Consider the following 16,102-nt stretch of genomic DNA (forward strand, 5'->3'; position numbering starts at 1 on the left):
GGAAACTGACAATCCGGTTTGCACGTTTTGGTTTTTGCCCAAGCACAACACAGCTGATTCAAAAACCAAATCACGTGCACCCAGGGGGGACCCCAGGACCGAGTTTGGGAAACCCTGAAGTAGGGTGCAAGGAGAGTCCACCAAACGTCAAAACAAGTCATATGAAGGGTTAATCTTTGATCAAACGTTGAGTTGTTGAAGTCCATAGTCCATTGCTGTGCCTATTCTGCCTATTTACATAATTTCAACACAATTTGTGAATGATATAGCTTTCCTCAGCAAACTATTTAATACAGGTCTGTATCTGTCTCTGTCCTAAAACTGAAAAGAACTGCATGTAGCCAGCCTAACATTAGGAACAAGAGTATTGGTTGCTCCTGTCTATTCATAACCAATAAGCGCAGTGTTGCTATGCATTATCGCTGTATTGGTTGGCGGACACGGCTGTCAATTTGTCTCCAGACGAAGTACAGTGTGGTTCTGTGCAATTACATCAAACTCGGTCTGGGCACCGCGCTCTTGACTGCACGACTTTCCAGGCTGGAGAGGAAATTTACTCGAAAGGAATGCGAAGAAGGTTTTAGGTTTGGCATTGCTACGGGGAAAACGAGGAGGTGCGACTTTTTAAGTGGTCAAAATATATTTTTCTTCTATTCAAAGGTAAATCTATGTAAATCATTGCCATAACGTGTGTGTGTGTATATATACACACACACACATTTGTGTTATAATGGGGAATCGTTTGCTGTCATAATAATTCTTAAATTACATTTCAGTTGCATAATGAAATGTTTGACCGTTATGGTGGAATAGGCTTTTATAATTGAATTGCCCAATGCGGTTCAGAATGTTGCAAGCTGGTTGTTTATGTTGCGGACATGGATGGGATGGCAAGGTCTGCAGTGGAGCTGGTTGTTATTATTATTACACGCTACGCGTGGCCCGATACTGCACCACCAGCAGTCGCAGGCAGGAATACCGTATGGGAGAATCGAGCGCATTAACATAATCCAGCCTGCTGACAATGTCAATATCATCATATACAGTGGAGTAGCGCAAATTCCGAGCAAAACAAAAAAAGTGTTGTACAAATCAAAATATATTATATATTTGAGATTCTTCAAAGTATCCAACCTTTGCCTTGATGACAGCTTTGCACACTCTTGGCATTCTCTCAACCAGCTTCATGAGGTAATCACCTGGAATGCATTTCAATTAACAGGTGTGCCTTGTTAAAAGTTAATTTGTGGAATTTCTTTCCTTCTTAATGTGCTTGAGCCAATCAGTTGTGTGTTGACAAGGTAGGGTTGGTATACAGAAGATAGCCCTATTTGGTATGGCAAGAACAGCTCAAATGTTTTATTTTATTTTTTATTTCAGCTTTATTTAACCAGGTAGGCCAGTTGAGAAAAGTTCTCATTTACAACTGCGACCTGGCCAAGATAAATCAAAGCAGTGCGACAAAAACACATACATAAACAAAGGTACAGTCAATAACACAATAGAAAAAAATCTATGTACAGTGTGTGCAAATGTAGAAGAGGGAGGTAGGCAATAAATAGACCATAGAGGCGAAATAATTACAATTTAGCATTATCACTGGAGTGATGGATGTGCAGATGATGATGTGCAAGTAGAGATACTTACCCTCTTGCTCTTTTGCACCCCAGTAATAATATGGGGGTGTGCTATTTACAGATTGTCTGTGTACAGGTACAGTGATCGTTAAGCTGCTCTGACAGCTGATGCTTAAAGTTAGAGAGGGAGATATAAGACTCCAGCTTCAGTGATTTTTGCAAGTTGTTCCAGTCATAAGCAGCAGAAAACTGGAAGGAAAGGTGGCCAAAGGAAGTGTTGGCTTTGGGGATTTTTTTTTTTTTTTACCTTTATTTTACTAGGCAAGACAGTTAAGAACAAATTCTTATTTTCAATGACAGCCTAGGAACAGTGGGTTAACTGTTCAGGGGCAGAACGACAGATTTTGTACCTTGTCAGCTCGGGGATTTGAACTTGCAACCTTTCGGTTACTAGTCCAATGCTCTAACCACTAGGCTACACTGCCGCCCCAGTGAAATATACCTGCTGGAGCACGTGCCACGAGTGGGTGTTGCTATGGTGACCAGTGAGCTGACATAAGGCAGGGCATTATCTAGCATAGACTTATAGATGACCTGGAGCCAGTGGGTTTGGTGACAAATATGTAGTGAGGGCCAGCCAACGAGAGCGTACAGGTCGCTTTAGTGACAAAACGGATGGCACTCTGACAGACTACATGCAATTTGCTGAGTAGTGTTGGAGGCTATTTTGTAAATGACATCGCCGTAGTCAAGGATCGGTAGGATAGTCAGTTTTAAGAGGGTATGTTTGGCAGCATGAGTGAAGGAGGCTTTGTTGCGAAATAGGAAGACGATTCTAGATTTAATTTTGGATTGGAAATGCTTAATGTGAGTCTGGAAGGAGAGTTTACAGTCTAACCAGAGACCTAGGTATTTGTAGTTGTCCACATATTCTAAGTCAGAACCATCCAGAGTAGTGATGCTAGTCGAGCGGGAGTGGCAGCAATCGGTTGAAGAGCATGCACTTAGTTTTACTTGCATTTAAAAGCAGTTGGAGGCCTCGGAAGGACTGTTGTATGGCATTGAAGCTCGTTTGGAGGTTTGTTAGCACAGTGTCCAAAGAAGGGCCAGATGTGTACCGAATGGTGTCGTCTGTGTAGAGGTGGATCAGAGATTCAGCAGCAGCAAGAGTGACATCATTGATATATTTAGAGAAAAGAGTCGGCCCGAGAATTGAACCCTGTGGCACCCCCATAGAGACTGCTAGAGGTCCGGACAACAGGCCCTCCGATTTGACACACTGAACTCTATCTGAGAAGTAGTTGGTGAACCAGGCGAGGCAGTCCTTTGAGAAGCCAAGTCTGCCGATAAGAGTGCGGTGATTGACAGAGTCGAAAGCCTTGTCTTTTATCGATGGCAGTTATGATATCGTTTAGGACCTTGAGCGTGGCTGAGGTGCACCCATGACCAGCTTGGAAACCAGGTTGCATAGTGGAGAAGGTATGGTGGGATTCAAAATGGTCGGTGATCTGTTTGTTAACTTGACTTTCAAAGATTTTAGAAAGGCAGGACAGGATGGATATAGGTCTATAACAGTTTGAGTCTAGAGTGTCTAATAGGGGTTGTGTAATAGGGGTTGCAACAATTTTGGCGAATAATGTGTCCCAAAAATGTGTCCCAAAACCTTTTGGAATTAGTGCTACAGGATGCAAATTTCTGTTTGAAAAAGCTATCCTTAGCTTTCCTAACTGACTGAGTATATTGGTTCCTGACTTTCCTGAAAAGTTGCATATCGCGGGGGCTATTTGATGCTAATGCAGAACGCCACAGGATGTTTTTGTGCTGGTCAAAGGCAGTCAAGTCTGGAGTGAACCAATGGCTATATCTGTTCTTAGTTCTACATTTTTGAATGGGGCAGGCTTTTTTAAGATGGAGAGGAAAGCACTTTTAAAGAAGAACCAGGCATCCTCTACAGACAGAATGAGGTCAATATCCTTCCAGGATACCCGGGCCAGGTTGGTTAGAAAGGCCTGCTCGCTGAACTGTTTTAGGGAGCGTTTGACAGTGATGAGGGATGGTTGTTTGACGTCGGACCCATTACGCACACAGGCAATGATCGCTGAGATCCTGGTTGAAGACAGCAGAGGTGTATTTAGAGGGCAAGTTGGTCAGGTTGATATCTAAGAGGGTACCCATGGTTACGTATTTAGGGTTGTACCTGGTAGGTTCCTTGATCGTTTCTGTGAGATTGAGTGCATCTAGCTTAGATTGTATGACCAGGGTGTTAAGCATGTCACGGGTTAGGTCACCCAACAGTGTGAGCTCTGAACATAGATGGGGGGCAATCAATTCAGATATGGTGTCCAGGGCACAGTTGGGGTCTGAAGGTGGTCTATAACAAGCGGCAACGGTGAGAGACTTGTTTTTGGAAAGGTGGATTTTTAAAAGTAGAAGCTCGAATTGTTTGGGCACAGACCTGGATAGCCTGCAGAGTTCTGTCATACTATCTCTGCAGTAGATTCCAACCCCGCCCCCTTTGGCAGTTCTATCTTGTCAGAAAAAGTTATAGTTAGGGATAGAAATTTCAGGATTTTTGGTGACCTTCCTTAGCCAGGATTCAGACACGGCTAGGACATCCGGGTTGGCAGAGTGTGCTAAAGCAGTGAATAAAACAAACTTAGGGAGGAGGCTTCTGACGTTAACATGCATGAAACCAAGGGTTTTACGGTTACAGAAATCAACAAATGAGAGCGCCTGGGGAATGGGAGTGGAGCTTGGCGCTGCAGGGTCTGGATTAACCTCTTCATCACCAGAGGAACAGAGGAGGAGTAGGATAAGGGTACGGCTAAAGGCTATGAGAACTGGTCATCTAGTGCGTTCGAAACAGAGAGTAAAAGGAGCATGTTTCTGGTCGCGGAAGAATAGATTCAAGGCATAATGTACAGACATGGGTATGGTAGGATGTGAATACAGTGGAGGTAAACCTCGGCATTGAGTGACTATGAGAGAGGTTTTGTCTCTAGAGACACCATTTAAACCAGGTGAGGTCACCGAATGTGTGGGAGGTGGAACAAAAAGGCTAGCTAAGGCATATTGAGCAGGGATGGAGGCTCTACAGTGAAATAAGACAGTAATAACTAACTAAAACAGCAATGGACAAGGCATATTTACATTAGGGTGAGGCATGCGTAGCCGAGTGATCATAGGGTCCAGTGAGTAGCTAGGCGAGCTGGTGACAAGGCGATTCAGACAGCTAGCGGGCTGGTGATTGCAGGCTAGCAGAAGGGCCTTAGGGGGAATTTGCGACGGAAGAGTCTGTTGGAACCCCCTAAGACGTTTTTTCGGCAGACCAGTTGTGATGGATCGGTGGGGCTCCATGTCGGCAGTAAAAGGGTCCAGGCCAATTGGCAAAATAGGTATTGTAGCCCAAGAAGTGGCTGATGACCTCTTCAGCTAGCCGGGAGATAGGCCTAGCACGAGGCTAGCTCCAGGCTAACTGGTGCTTGCTTCAGGACAGAGTCGTTAGCCAAGAGTAGCCACTCGGATAGCAGCTAGCTAGCTGCGATGATCCAGGTGAAAAGGTTCAGAGTTTGCGGTAGGAATCCAGAGATGTGGTAGAGAAAAAGCAGTCTGATATGCTCTGGGTTGAATCACACTGTGCAGACTGGCAGGAGTTGACCGGGCTGAGGATAGCTGATGACCGCTAACAGTGGCTAACTGACTACTAGCTAGTAGCTCGTTAGCTGGCTAGCTTCTGTTGGGGGTTCTGGTCCTAAAGTATAAAAAATAGCAGATCCATACCACACTGGGAGAGGTGGGTTGCAGGAGAGTATGTTGAAGTTAAAAATCTAAAAAATATATTCAAAATATATACGAAGAAAAAAGAAGATATATATATACACGGGACAAGACAAATACGTCTGACTGCTACGCCATGTTGGATTGCAAATAAGCAAAGAGAAACGACAGGCCATCATTACTTTAAGACATGAAGGTCAGTCAATCCGGAAAATTTCAAGACCTTCTAAAGTTTCTTCAAGTGCATTCCCAAAAACCATCAAGTGCTATGATGAAACTGGCTCTCACAAGGACCGCCACAGAAAAGGAAGACCCATAGTTACCTCTGCTGCAGAGGATAAATTAACTGTATCTCAGATTGCAGCCCAAATAAATGCTTCACAGAGTTCAAGTAACAGACGCATCTCAATATCAACTGTTCAGAGGAGACTGCGTGAATCAGGCCTTCATGAGGTCGATTTGCTTCAAAGAAACCATTACTAAAGGACACCCATAAGAAGAATAGACTTGCATGTGCCAAAAAACACAAGCGATGGACATTAGACCGGTGGAAATATTTGGTCTGATGAGTCCAAATTAGAGATTTTTGGTTCCAACCACCATGTCTTTGTCATACACAGAGTACGTGAATGAATGATCTCTGCATGTGTGGTTCCCACCGTGAAGAATAGAGGAGGAGGTGTGATGGTGTGGGGGTGCTTTGCTGGTGACACAGTCTGATTTATTTAGAATTCAAGGCACACTTAACCAGCATGGCTCCCACAGCATTCTGCAGCGATACGCCATCCCATTTGGTATGCGCTTAGTGGGGCTATCATTTGTTTTTCAACAGGACAATGACCCAAAACACACCTCCAGGCTGTGTAAGGGCTATTTGACCAAGAAGGAGAGTGATGGTGCTGCATCAGAAGACCTGGCCTCCACAATCACCCGACCTCAACCCAATTGAGATGGTTTGGGGTGAGTTGGACCGCAGAGTGAAGGAAAAGAAGCCAACAAGTGCTCAGCATATGTGGGAACTTCTTCAAGACTGTTGGAATAGCATTCCTCATGAAGCTGGTTGAGAGAATGCCAAGAGTGTGCAAAAGCTGTCATTAAGTCAAAGGGTGGTTACTTTGAAGAATCTCAAATATAAAATATATTTTGATTTGTTTAAGCCTTTTTTGGTTACTGATTCCATATGTGTTATTTCATAGTTTTGATGTCTTCACTATTATTCTACATTGTAGAAAATAATGAAATAAAGAAAAAAGTGTGTCCAAACTTTTGACTGGTACTGTATGTCCGCCCCTCGAAGGCTCATACAGATCAAATAAGGGAAAACCCCAATAACTGTCCACCCTCAAGATCAGATAAAAGGATTTGAGATTCAGTCTGCTGCAGTCAGTGATGTAACGCATCACTATGCTGTCTGTTGCCCCTGAAACAACAAGAGAAAGAGAGAGAGAGAGAGAGAGGAAACTACATAAAGCCTCCCATTGGAGCTGTGGAGCTGTGTGCTCTGAAGGACAGCTACAGTAGGGCCCCAAACACAAGGACGCACGCTCCCCAGTCCGTCTCTATCTCTCTCTCTCAGTCCCCTGGCTGCTATCGCTATCATTGTCCCTCTGACTGTTCTACCGCAGCAGCAGCTCCTCTCCGGTTACATAAGCAAGGTTGTTGTTGTGATACCAGGGAGGACCTTTGGCTGGTAAGTGATGTGGCATGTAGTCTGGCACCCAGACTATACCAATACCATTCAGCTTAGCACATCAGCCTTCAGGGGCGATGATGTGTCAGAAAAACACGCTGGCAGTTTTTGCAAGCTCAGACCGCTTTGGCAGATCCTATCCATATTATATTTGAATTATTTTACAGGGAGAGAATTTGTGTTTTGGTTAGTCTTTGGGCTTATTCTTAGCTGTCTTAGATTTTCTTCTGTGATATGAAAACAAAGAGGCTTTGGTGCAAAGCAGGGTAGGCCTCTACTTGTTGTGCTGTGTTGTTGTAGTGGCTGCATTTAGTCTACAAACAAATGCTGGGTCTTGAAAGAGATCCTTTTCTAGATGGGTGCATCAAAAGATGATCTGGTGTTTGAAAATGAGCGAAGGATTATTCAATGTGTCGGTCATCCTCTCACCTAAGAAACAACAGGTGCAACACATGTTGAGTTGAAGAATAAAATGTTAGATGCAAGTGAATATACAGTGCATTCGGAAAGTATTCAGACCCCTTGACCTTTTCCACATTTTGTTACGTTACAGCCTTGTTCTAAAATTGATTACATCGTCCCCCCCCCATCAATCTACACACAATACCCCATAATGACAAAGCAAAAAGAGGTTTTTAGAAATGTTTGGAAATGTATACAAAAAAATGGAAATATCACATTTACCCTTTACTCAGTTCTTTGGCAGCGATTACAGCCTAGAGTCTTCTTGGGTATAACACTACAAGCTTGGCACACCTGTGATTTAGATGCACTATTGTAAAGTGGCTGTTCCACTGGATGTCAGAAGGTGAATTCACCAATTTGTAAGTCGCTCTGGATAAGAGCGTCTGCTAAATGACTTAAATGTAAATGTAAATGTATTTGTGGAGTTTCTTCCATTCTTCTCTGCAGATCTTCTCTGCAGATCCTCTCAAGCTCTGTCAGGTTTGATGGGGAGCGTCGCTGCAGAGCTATTTTCAGGTCTCTCCAGAGATGTTCAAGTCCGGGCTCTGGCTGGGCTACTCAAGTACATTCTGAGACTTGTCCTGAAGCCACTCCAGCGTTGTCTTGCCTGTGTTTTTAGACTCGTTATCCTGTTGGAAGGTAAACCTTCACCCCAATCTTAGGTCCTGAGGGCTCCGGAGCACGTTTTAATCAAGGATTTCTCTGTACTTTGCTCGGTTCATCGGTCCCTCGATCCTGACTAGTCTCCCAGTCCCTGCTGCTGAAAAACATCCTCATTGATTGATTCAAGGCTCATTGATTCAAGTCGAAAAATAAATGCTGCGCTCATGGAATGACATGCTTTGAGCACTACTGAAAAGTGCTATTTACATGTGAAAAATGAATGCCATATACTGCATTTGCTATAGGCCTATTGTTGACACTTTGATATCTTGATCATATGCAGCTGTTTAAAGGGCAAAGCCACAGATAAAACAATAACAAAACAGCTGTCCTGCCTCTGCTTTGGTTAAACGCTGAGGGATGGGCCTAGAGAAATTTAACCACTTAATGGACAGAGCAATGGATGCAAGGACTGACCATCCATGGTATCAACATTATTGTTTGAACCACGTTATGAGGCTATTGTAAGAGATTTCCTCCTCTTCCGAAGAGGAGAGGCGAAAAGGATCAGAGGACCAATATGCGGCGTGGTAAGTGTCCATGGTTCTTTTAATACGAAATGTACACATGAACAACTGAATACAAAAACAAGAAACGTGAAAACCCCAAACAGTCCTATCTGGTGCAAACACAGAGACAGGAACAATCACCCACAAACACACAGTGAAACCCAGGCTACCTAAGTATGATTCTCAATCAGAGACAACTAATGACACCTGCCTCTGATTGAGAACCATACTAGGCCGAAACATAGAAATACCCAAATCATAGAAAAACAAACAGACTGCCCACCACAACTCACGCCCTGACCATACTAAATAAAGACAAAACAAAGGAAATAAAGGTCAGAACGTGACAGTACCCCCCCCCCCAAAGGTGCGGACTCCGGCCGCAAAACCTTGACCTATAGGGGAGGGTCTGGGTGGGCGTCTGTCCACGGTGGCGGCTCTGGCGCGGGACGCGGACCCCACTTCACCATCATCTTAGTCCGCCTTATAGTCCGCCTCCGTGGCTTTCTAACCATGGCCACCATTCTCAGTGACCCCACTGGACAGAGGGGCAGCTCGGGACAGAGGGGCAGCTCGGGACAGAGGGGCGGACGCTCTGGCGCCTCTGGGCTGAGGGGCTCTGGCGCCTCAGACTCCGGCGGCAGCGCCGGACAGGCGGGAGGCTCCGGCGGGAAGGAGACAGAGAGACAGCCTGGTGCGTGGGGCTGCCACAGGAACCACCAGGCTGGGGAGACATTCAGGAGGCTTGGTGTTAGGAAGAGGCCTGAAGGACCGGGCTGTGTGGGAGCACTGGAGCTCTGGTGCGCAGCCTTGGCACGACTTCCCCAGGCTGGACAACTACTCTAGACCGGACCCTCCAGAGTGCAGGCACAGGTTGAACCGGGCTGTGGGTAAGCACGGGAGATCTAGTGCTTACTACGCGCACCTCTCCCTTTGGCTCCACTCCCACATTTGCCCGGCACGAGCGGAGCGCAGGCAGAGGACGCACTGCACCCTCCCAGCGCCCCGGAAACACAGCAAGCAGAGCCGGCGCAGGATACCCTGGACCAAAATATATATCCCATTTAGCAGACGCTTTTGTCCAAAGCGACTTACAAGTCGGCTGGGGCCACTACTTTTTACATATGGGTGGCCCCAGCGGGAATCGAACCCACGACGCTTGGCGTTGCAAGCGCCATGCTCTACCGACTGAGCCACACAGGACCCTGTGCGTACCGGCGACCAGACCCGCTGAGCAGGCACCATACGCCCTGGCTCGATGCCCGCACTCGCATGACACTCTCGGGGGGCTGCCCTATAGCGCACCGGGCTATGGACACGTACTGGCGACACCGTGCGCTTAACCGCATAACACGGTGCCTGACCAGTAACGCGCTGCTTATAATAAGCACGAGGAGTGAGCACAGGTCTGCTACCTGGCTTAGCTCCACACCTCGTGTGCCCCCCCCAAAATGTTTTGGGGGGCTGCCTCTCATACCTGTCGCACTGCCTCCTCATATCGCCGCCGCTCAGCTTTCGCTGCCTCCAGCTCTGCTTTGGGGTGGTGATATTCCCCAGCCTGTGCCCAGGGTCCCTCTCCGTTCAGTATCTCCTCCCATGTCCAGGAGTCCTGTGATGTCGACCGCTGTTGTTGCTGCTGCTGCTGTCGTCGCTGTCTTTTACCATGCCGCTTGGTCCTTGGTTGGTGGGTGATTCTGTCACGGTTTTCTTGGTGTGAAGGAGAGTCGGACCAAAATGCGGCGTGGTAAGTGTCCATGGTTCTTTTAATACGTAAATGTACACATGAACAACTGAATGAAAACCAGGCTACCTAAGTATGATTCTCAATCAGAGACAACTAATGACACCTGCCTCTGATTGAGAACCATACTAGGCCGAAACATAGAAATACCCAAATCATAGAAAAACAAACAGACTGCCCACCACAACTCACGCCCTGACCATACTAAATAAAGACAAAACAAAGGAAATAAAGGTCAGAACGTGACAGCTATACAGTGTTTGTTTACATTTACAATGTTTACAAACATTGAAGAAAACAATCTTATATTTTTGGTTCTCATGGAGTGTGACATTTGAACTCCATGAGGCATTTATAAGTTATATTCTTCAAGAATCAATACAATCAATCAATACAGTACCAGTCAAAAGTTTGGACACCTACTAATGCAAGGGTTTTTCTTTATTTTTACTATTTTCTACATTGTAGAATAATAGTGAAGACATCAAAAGTATGAAATAACACATGGAATCATATAGTAACCAAAAATGGTTAAACAAATCAAAATATTTGATATTTGTAGATATCAATAATAAGTGATATCCATATCGCCGTAGACTACACCACTGCTGTCATCCTTACCTCCAAGCGTTTATTCAAGTTGGATAATCTTTGGATGCCGACAGCAGCCGCACTATTGGAAGACATAGCTTGGACTGTAGCCTACAAAAGCCTATTCCTGCTCTTTTCCCATGATCCATCAAACACATTTGGTGTGTCATCATAGTGGTCTCTGACTAATGGTCAGACTCGCTCACGTTGAACAAATTTAAACTTCCACATTTTTCAATGCTGATTTGAATGTCATTTTGAAAACAGAGAAGTGACATTTTTTGTTGTTGTTGCAAACATCCTTTGTGAATTTAAAAGTAATCCTCGAAGTAATCATCTAGTTTTTCAAAGTATCTAATCTGATTACAATATTTCTGCTGGTAAAGTAATGGATTACAGTTTGTTTGTTTTGTAATCCCTTACATGTAACGGATTACATGTAATTACATGTAATCTGTTACTCCCCAACCCTGCCCACAACACTGCCCACAACCCTGCCCACAGCATGATACTGCCACCATTCAGGCCAAAGAGTTCAATCTTGGTTTCACAAGACCAGAGAATCTTGCTTCTCATTGTCTGAGAGTCCTTTAGGTGCCTTTTGGCAAACTCCAAGTGGGCTGTCATGTCCCTTTTACTGAGGAGTGGCTTCCATCTGGCCACTCTACCATAAAGGCCTGATTGGTGGAGTGCTGCAGAGATGGTTGTCCTTCTGGAAGGTTCTCCCATCTCCACAGAGGAACTCTGGAGCTCTGTCAGAGTGACCATTGGGTTCCATTCTCCCGCGATGGCCCCAGTTTGGCCGGGCAACCAGCTCTAGGAAGTATCTTGGTGGTTCTAATCTTCTTCCGTTTTAAGAATGATGGAGGCCACCGTGCTTTTGGGGAACTTCAATGCTGCAGACATTTTTATGTACCCTTCCCCAGATCTGTGCCTCGACACAATCCTGTCTCGGAGCTCTACGGAAAATTCCTTCGACCTCATGGCTTGGTTTTTGCTCTGACATGCAACGTCAACTGTGGGACCTTATATAGACAGGTGTGTGCCTTTCTAAATCATGTCCAATCAAGTAAATTTGCCACAGGTGGACTCCAATCAAGTTGTAGAAACATCTCAAGGATGATCAATGGAGACAGGATGCACCCAAGTTCAATTTTGAGAGTCTCATAGCAAAGGGTCTGAATACTTGTTTTATTTCCAATACATTTGCAAACATTTCTAATAACCTGTTTTCACTTTGTCATTATGGGGTATTGTGTGTAGATGGATTAGGGGAAAAAATTATTTAATAAGGCTGTAATGTAACAAAATGTGAAAAATAAGCGGGTCTGAATAATGTCCGAATGCATTGTATTCACCTGCTATTTCTATATCTGTTACTCTCTTTTTATACATATGTTACATGGAGATGTAATATCTCTTAAAGCGGAGAGACTTGGACAAATCATTTTCCATATCTGAGTCGAGGATGGAAAATCATTACTAATGGAGGTGATTTGGAAGGCTAATGTGATTTTGAGACTCAGCTCTCATTTCATCTCTCGAGTCACTGACTTGCATTGGAAAAGCTTGGGAATGGATCCTTTGGGTGGAAAGTGACTCAGTGAGTCAAAAGGCAGTGACATAAGGTTTCTCTTTCACAACACGTTATTCCCCATGTCAACATACTACATCAACACTGCTGTAGTAAGTGTGTGTTTCTATGTGTGTGCGTGAGTGATATCCCCATGAGACAGAAATAGACCTAGATAATCAAACGACCCCTTACAGAGTGTGGTTGACTCGTCATCCATTAGCCACGGAACATATTGGATTCATAGAGTACATCACTGCTTTGATGTAAACTGTAACTAAATATATTGGAGCTGCATTTAGCTCCATATTTCAAGATAATGTCAGGGCAGGCCTTGAACCTGCTAGTTGACCGATATAAATGTCTCTCTCTAAGGCTGTTTGACTAGGTGAACCTCATTACACCCAGGGTTTACTGCAGGGTTGGGGTCAATTCAGGAAGTTCCCATTCCAGTTTTCCTTAATGTGTTTCAATTAGGTAAATGTAGAATTGGAATTTATAGTTTACTTCCTGAATTGACTGAATTGAAATGGAATTGACCACAAGCCTAGTTTAGAGTAACAACCTGTTCCTAATTGGAGTCTATGGAGATTACTTGGATCTGAGCTAAGCTGTGCTTTAGCCTTATCCTCACATTTTTGTCCTAAAATGACAGAGAGAAAGGAAAGGCTTTGGTGTTAAAGTATGTGTGCTTGCGTGTGTGTGTGTGTGTGTGTGTGTGTGTGTGTGTGTGTGTGTGTGTGTGTGTGTGTGTGTTAGTGTGCACGCAAGACCTCTGAGTGGTCTCTTTATGCCCTGGTCCCACACTGTTGGCTCAGAGGCAGAAGCTGACAGAGAAAACAAGGGCATGTCTTAAAGGCTTACAGCACACAGCCTTCCCCTTACAAGCCTCTTTGTGTTAACAGTCTAGAGTGAAATCATTTTAAAGCCACTGTCTCTCAGTATAATACAAGGATCATGATATCACAGTCTATGCTTGTTGACATTTGTCGTCCATCATAGGCTACACACACATTCATGTTCTGTCATGCTCCACTGCAAAGTAATTTGCCTACTGTACTTCATATGCAGAGAACATATGGAGGCAAACAGATTTTCTTATTTGACACACAATGATATGTATTATGCAGCAATATAAAGTTATCCCTGTGGGAGCTCATATATATATAAAAAAAAATCCAAGGTACTCAAGTTAAAATGTCTTTATATCCACACACGGATTATCCTGGACCCAGATCAGTTTGTGCTGTGTTGCCAACAACCTACACAGGGATTAGGTCAAAAACAACAACGAGGTTTCGAGTATAGACCACCTTCATCAGAGTGTACTTCTCCTGTGCTCCGCTTCACCAGGTGTGTGCCTCCCGCCCCAACCCCCACCACGGCCCTCACCTGTGTATTGCGGTGCTTCCCCTGCGAGCCTAGCTGGGCCGGCAGCCCTTTCCTGCACCGCCCCCCCACCCCGCCCCACCCGATGGTCAGGATGACACGCTCCAAGACCTTCCAGGCCTACCTGCCCAGCTGCCACCGAACTTACAGCTGCATCCACTGCAGAGCACACCTGGCTAACCACGACGAGCTCATCTCCAAGGTGAATACTGACTGTTTAACATACCGACCACAACCATCCATCCCCTAATGACACTGCTTGCTCTAATAGTGTTTCCCTCGATCTATTCCACGTTTCCTTTAAAGAGCCACAGAACATGGCGATTGGCATGTATGTTTTTCTGTTGCTCAGTAGAAAAACTAGATTTCAGTCCTGGATGTGTGTTTCCTGACCGATTCCGCATTTGGTTAATGATGTTTAAGATAACTCAAGAAATATGTCATTCGTTTTGACATTTTTGCCTAGGATATTTTAGTCACGCAATTTTAGATCTAACTAAGGTGGTTGGTGCAGTATTTCACAAGTAAAAACATGATTGACGTGTTGTCTTATGTAAACAGTTGGATCTGCTGGGTAGGTCTGTCTCACTGTCTATGCTATTGGATTGAGAGAAATCACCGCAGCTGTTCACCCAATGTTAGTGGGCAAATCTTCATTTACCCGTTGTGACTCACGAATGTTCCAAACTGAATTTTAGACAAGACTTATCCTATTTACACTTTGTAGTACATTTTTACACTAGAATAACTGTTTCTGACTCATATCCGTTTTCAAAGGGATGTGTTGCTTTATAAAGGCAGTCACTCTTTAAAGTCCAGCACGAACACAACTGGGTGGTGTTCATTAGGGCATGCAGCAGAAAACATTTAAAAAATGTTTTACAACAGAAAATAAGAGTCTTTTTGACAAATCCAGGTAGACACTCCCTGTTTCAGTCCATTTACTTCTGTTTTGTGCTGAATTAATTTGACCCTGAATCTACTAATCAAGAGTTTGGTGATAAATTGAATCCGGTATGTAAGGGAAACACTGCCCTAATATGCAAGTCATTCCCAAGAGAGAGCATGAGAGAACATGCTACTGTTAGGCTCTAGGGCTTACTTGAAATAGAGGTCCATCTTAATGTGACTTCCCTGGTTAAATAAAGGATATTCTGTATAAATACTGTAGTTTTTACAGATTAATTAGAATTTCAATGCATCGCACAGTAATAACTGTAAAGGTATTGAGTGCTTGCTGCAGCTGTCTTTAAAGCTCTGCTATCTGACTCCTTCACACGTCTTTCTTTCTTTCTTTCTTTAAATGCAAAATCTGGGATATTTCCTGCTGTTCAATGATCATGTCATTGAAGTGGCGGGTGTCACGGATTCCCCCGGTACTGCTGCTCATTCCGTGCACCAGTTCCGGAGGTCTACGTCACCGGCCTCTAGGCGTCAATGAACTGTTTCATTACGCACACCTGGTTCCAAATCCCTTGCCCTTAATTAGTAATTGTGTACAGTAGAAGTCGGAGGTTTACATACACTTCGGTTGTAGTCATTAAAACTAGTTTTTCAACCACTCCACGCATATCTTAACAAACTATAGTTTTGGCAAGTCGGTATTGACATCTACTTTGTGCATGACACAAGTAATTTTTCCAACAATTGTTTACAGACAGATTATTTCACTTATAATTCACTGTATCACATTTCCAGTGGGTCAGAAGTTTACATACACAAAGTTGACTGTGCCTTTAATCAGCTTGGAAAATTCCAGAAAATTATGTCATGGCTTTAGAAGCTTCTGATAGGCTAATTGACACCATTTGAGTCAATTGGAGGTGTAACTGTGGATGTATTTCAAGGCCTACCTTCAAACTGAGTGCCTAATTTCTAGACATCTTGGGAAAATCAAAAGAAATCAGCCAAGACTTTAGAAAAAATATTGTAGACCTCCACAAGTCTGGTTCATCCTTGGGAGCAATTTGCAAACATCTGAAGGTACCACGTTCATCTGTACAAAGAATGGTATGCAAGTATAAACACCATGGGACCATGCAGTCGTCATACCACTTAGGAAGGAGACGCGTTCTGTCTCCTAGAGATTAATGTACTTTGGTGCTGTCACGGTTCTCGTCTGTCGAA

The 16,102-nt window shown here is 44.3% G+C and overlaps 1 protein-coding gene across 1 annotated transcript in view; it reads left to right on the forward strand.

Moving 5' to 3' along the window:
• Positions 1-426: 426 nt before the first annotated feature.
• LOC135546267 (protein yippee-like 2) overlaps positions 427-16,102 on the forward strand; it is a 31,436-nt gene continuing 15,760 nt past the window's right edge. The window contains exons 1-2 of the mRNA XM_064974558.1: positions 427-660; positions 13,940-14,177. Coding sequence (XP_064830630.1) covers positions 14,061-14,177 — 117 coding nt within the window. The 5' untranslated portion in view covers positions 427-660; positions 13,940-14,060. The remainder of the gene's footprint in view (positions 661-13,939; positions 14,178-16,102) is intronic.

The sequence above is a fragment of the Oncorhynchus masou genome, chromosome 9, assembly GCF_036934945.1.
Source record: "Oncorhynchus masou masou isolate Uvic2021 chromosome 9, UVic_Omas_1.1, whole genome shotgun sequence".
NCBI lineage: Eukaryota > Metazoa > Chordata > Actinopteri > Salmoniformes > Salmonidae > Oncorhynchus > Oncorhynchus masou.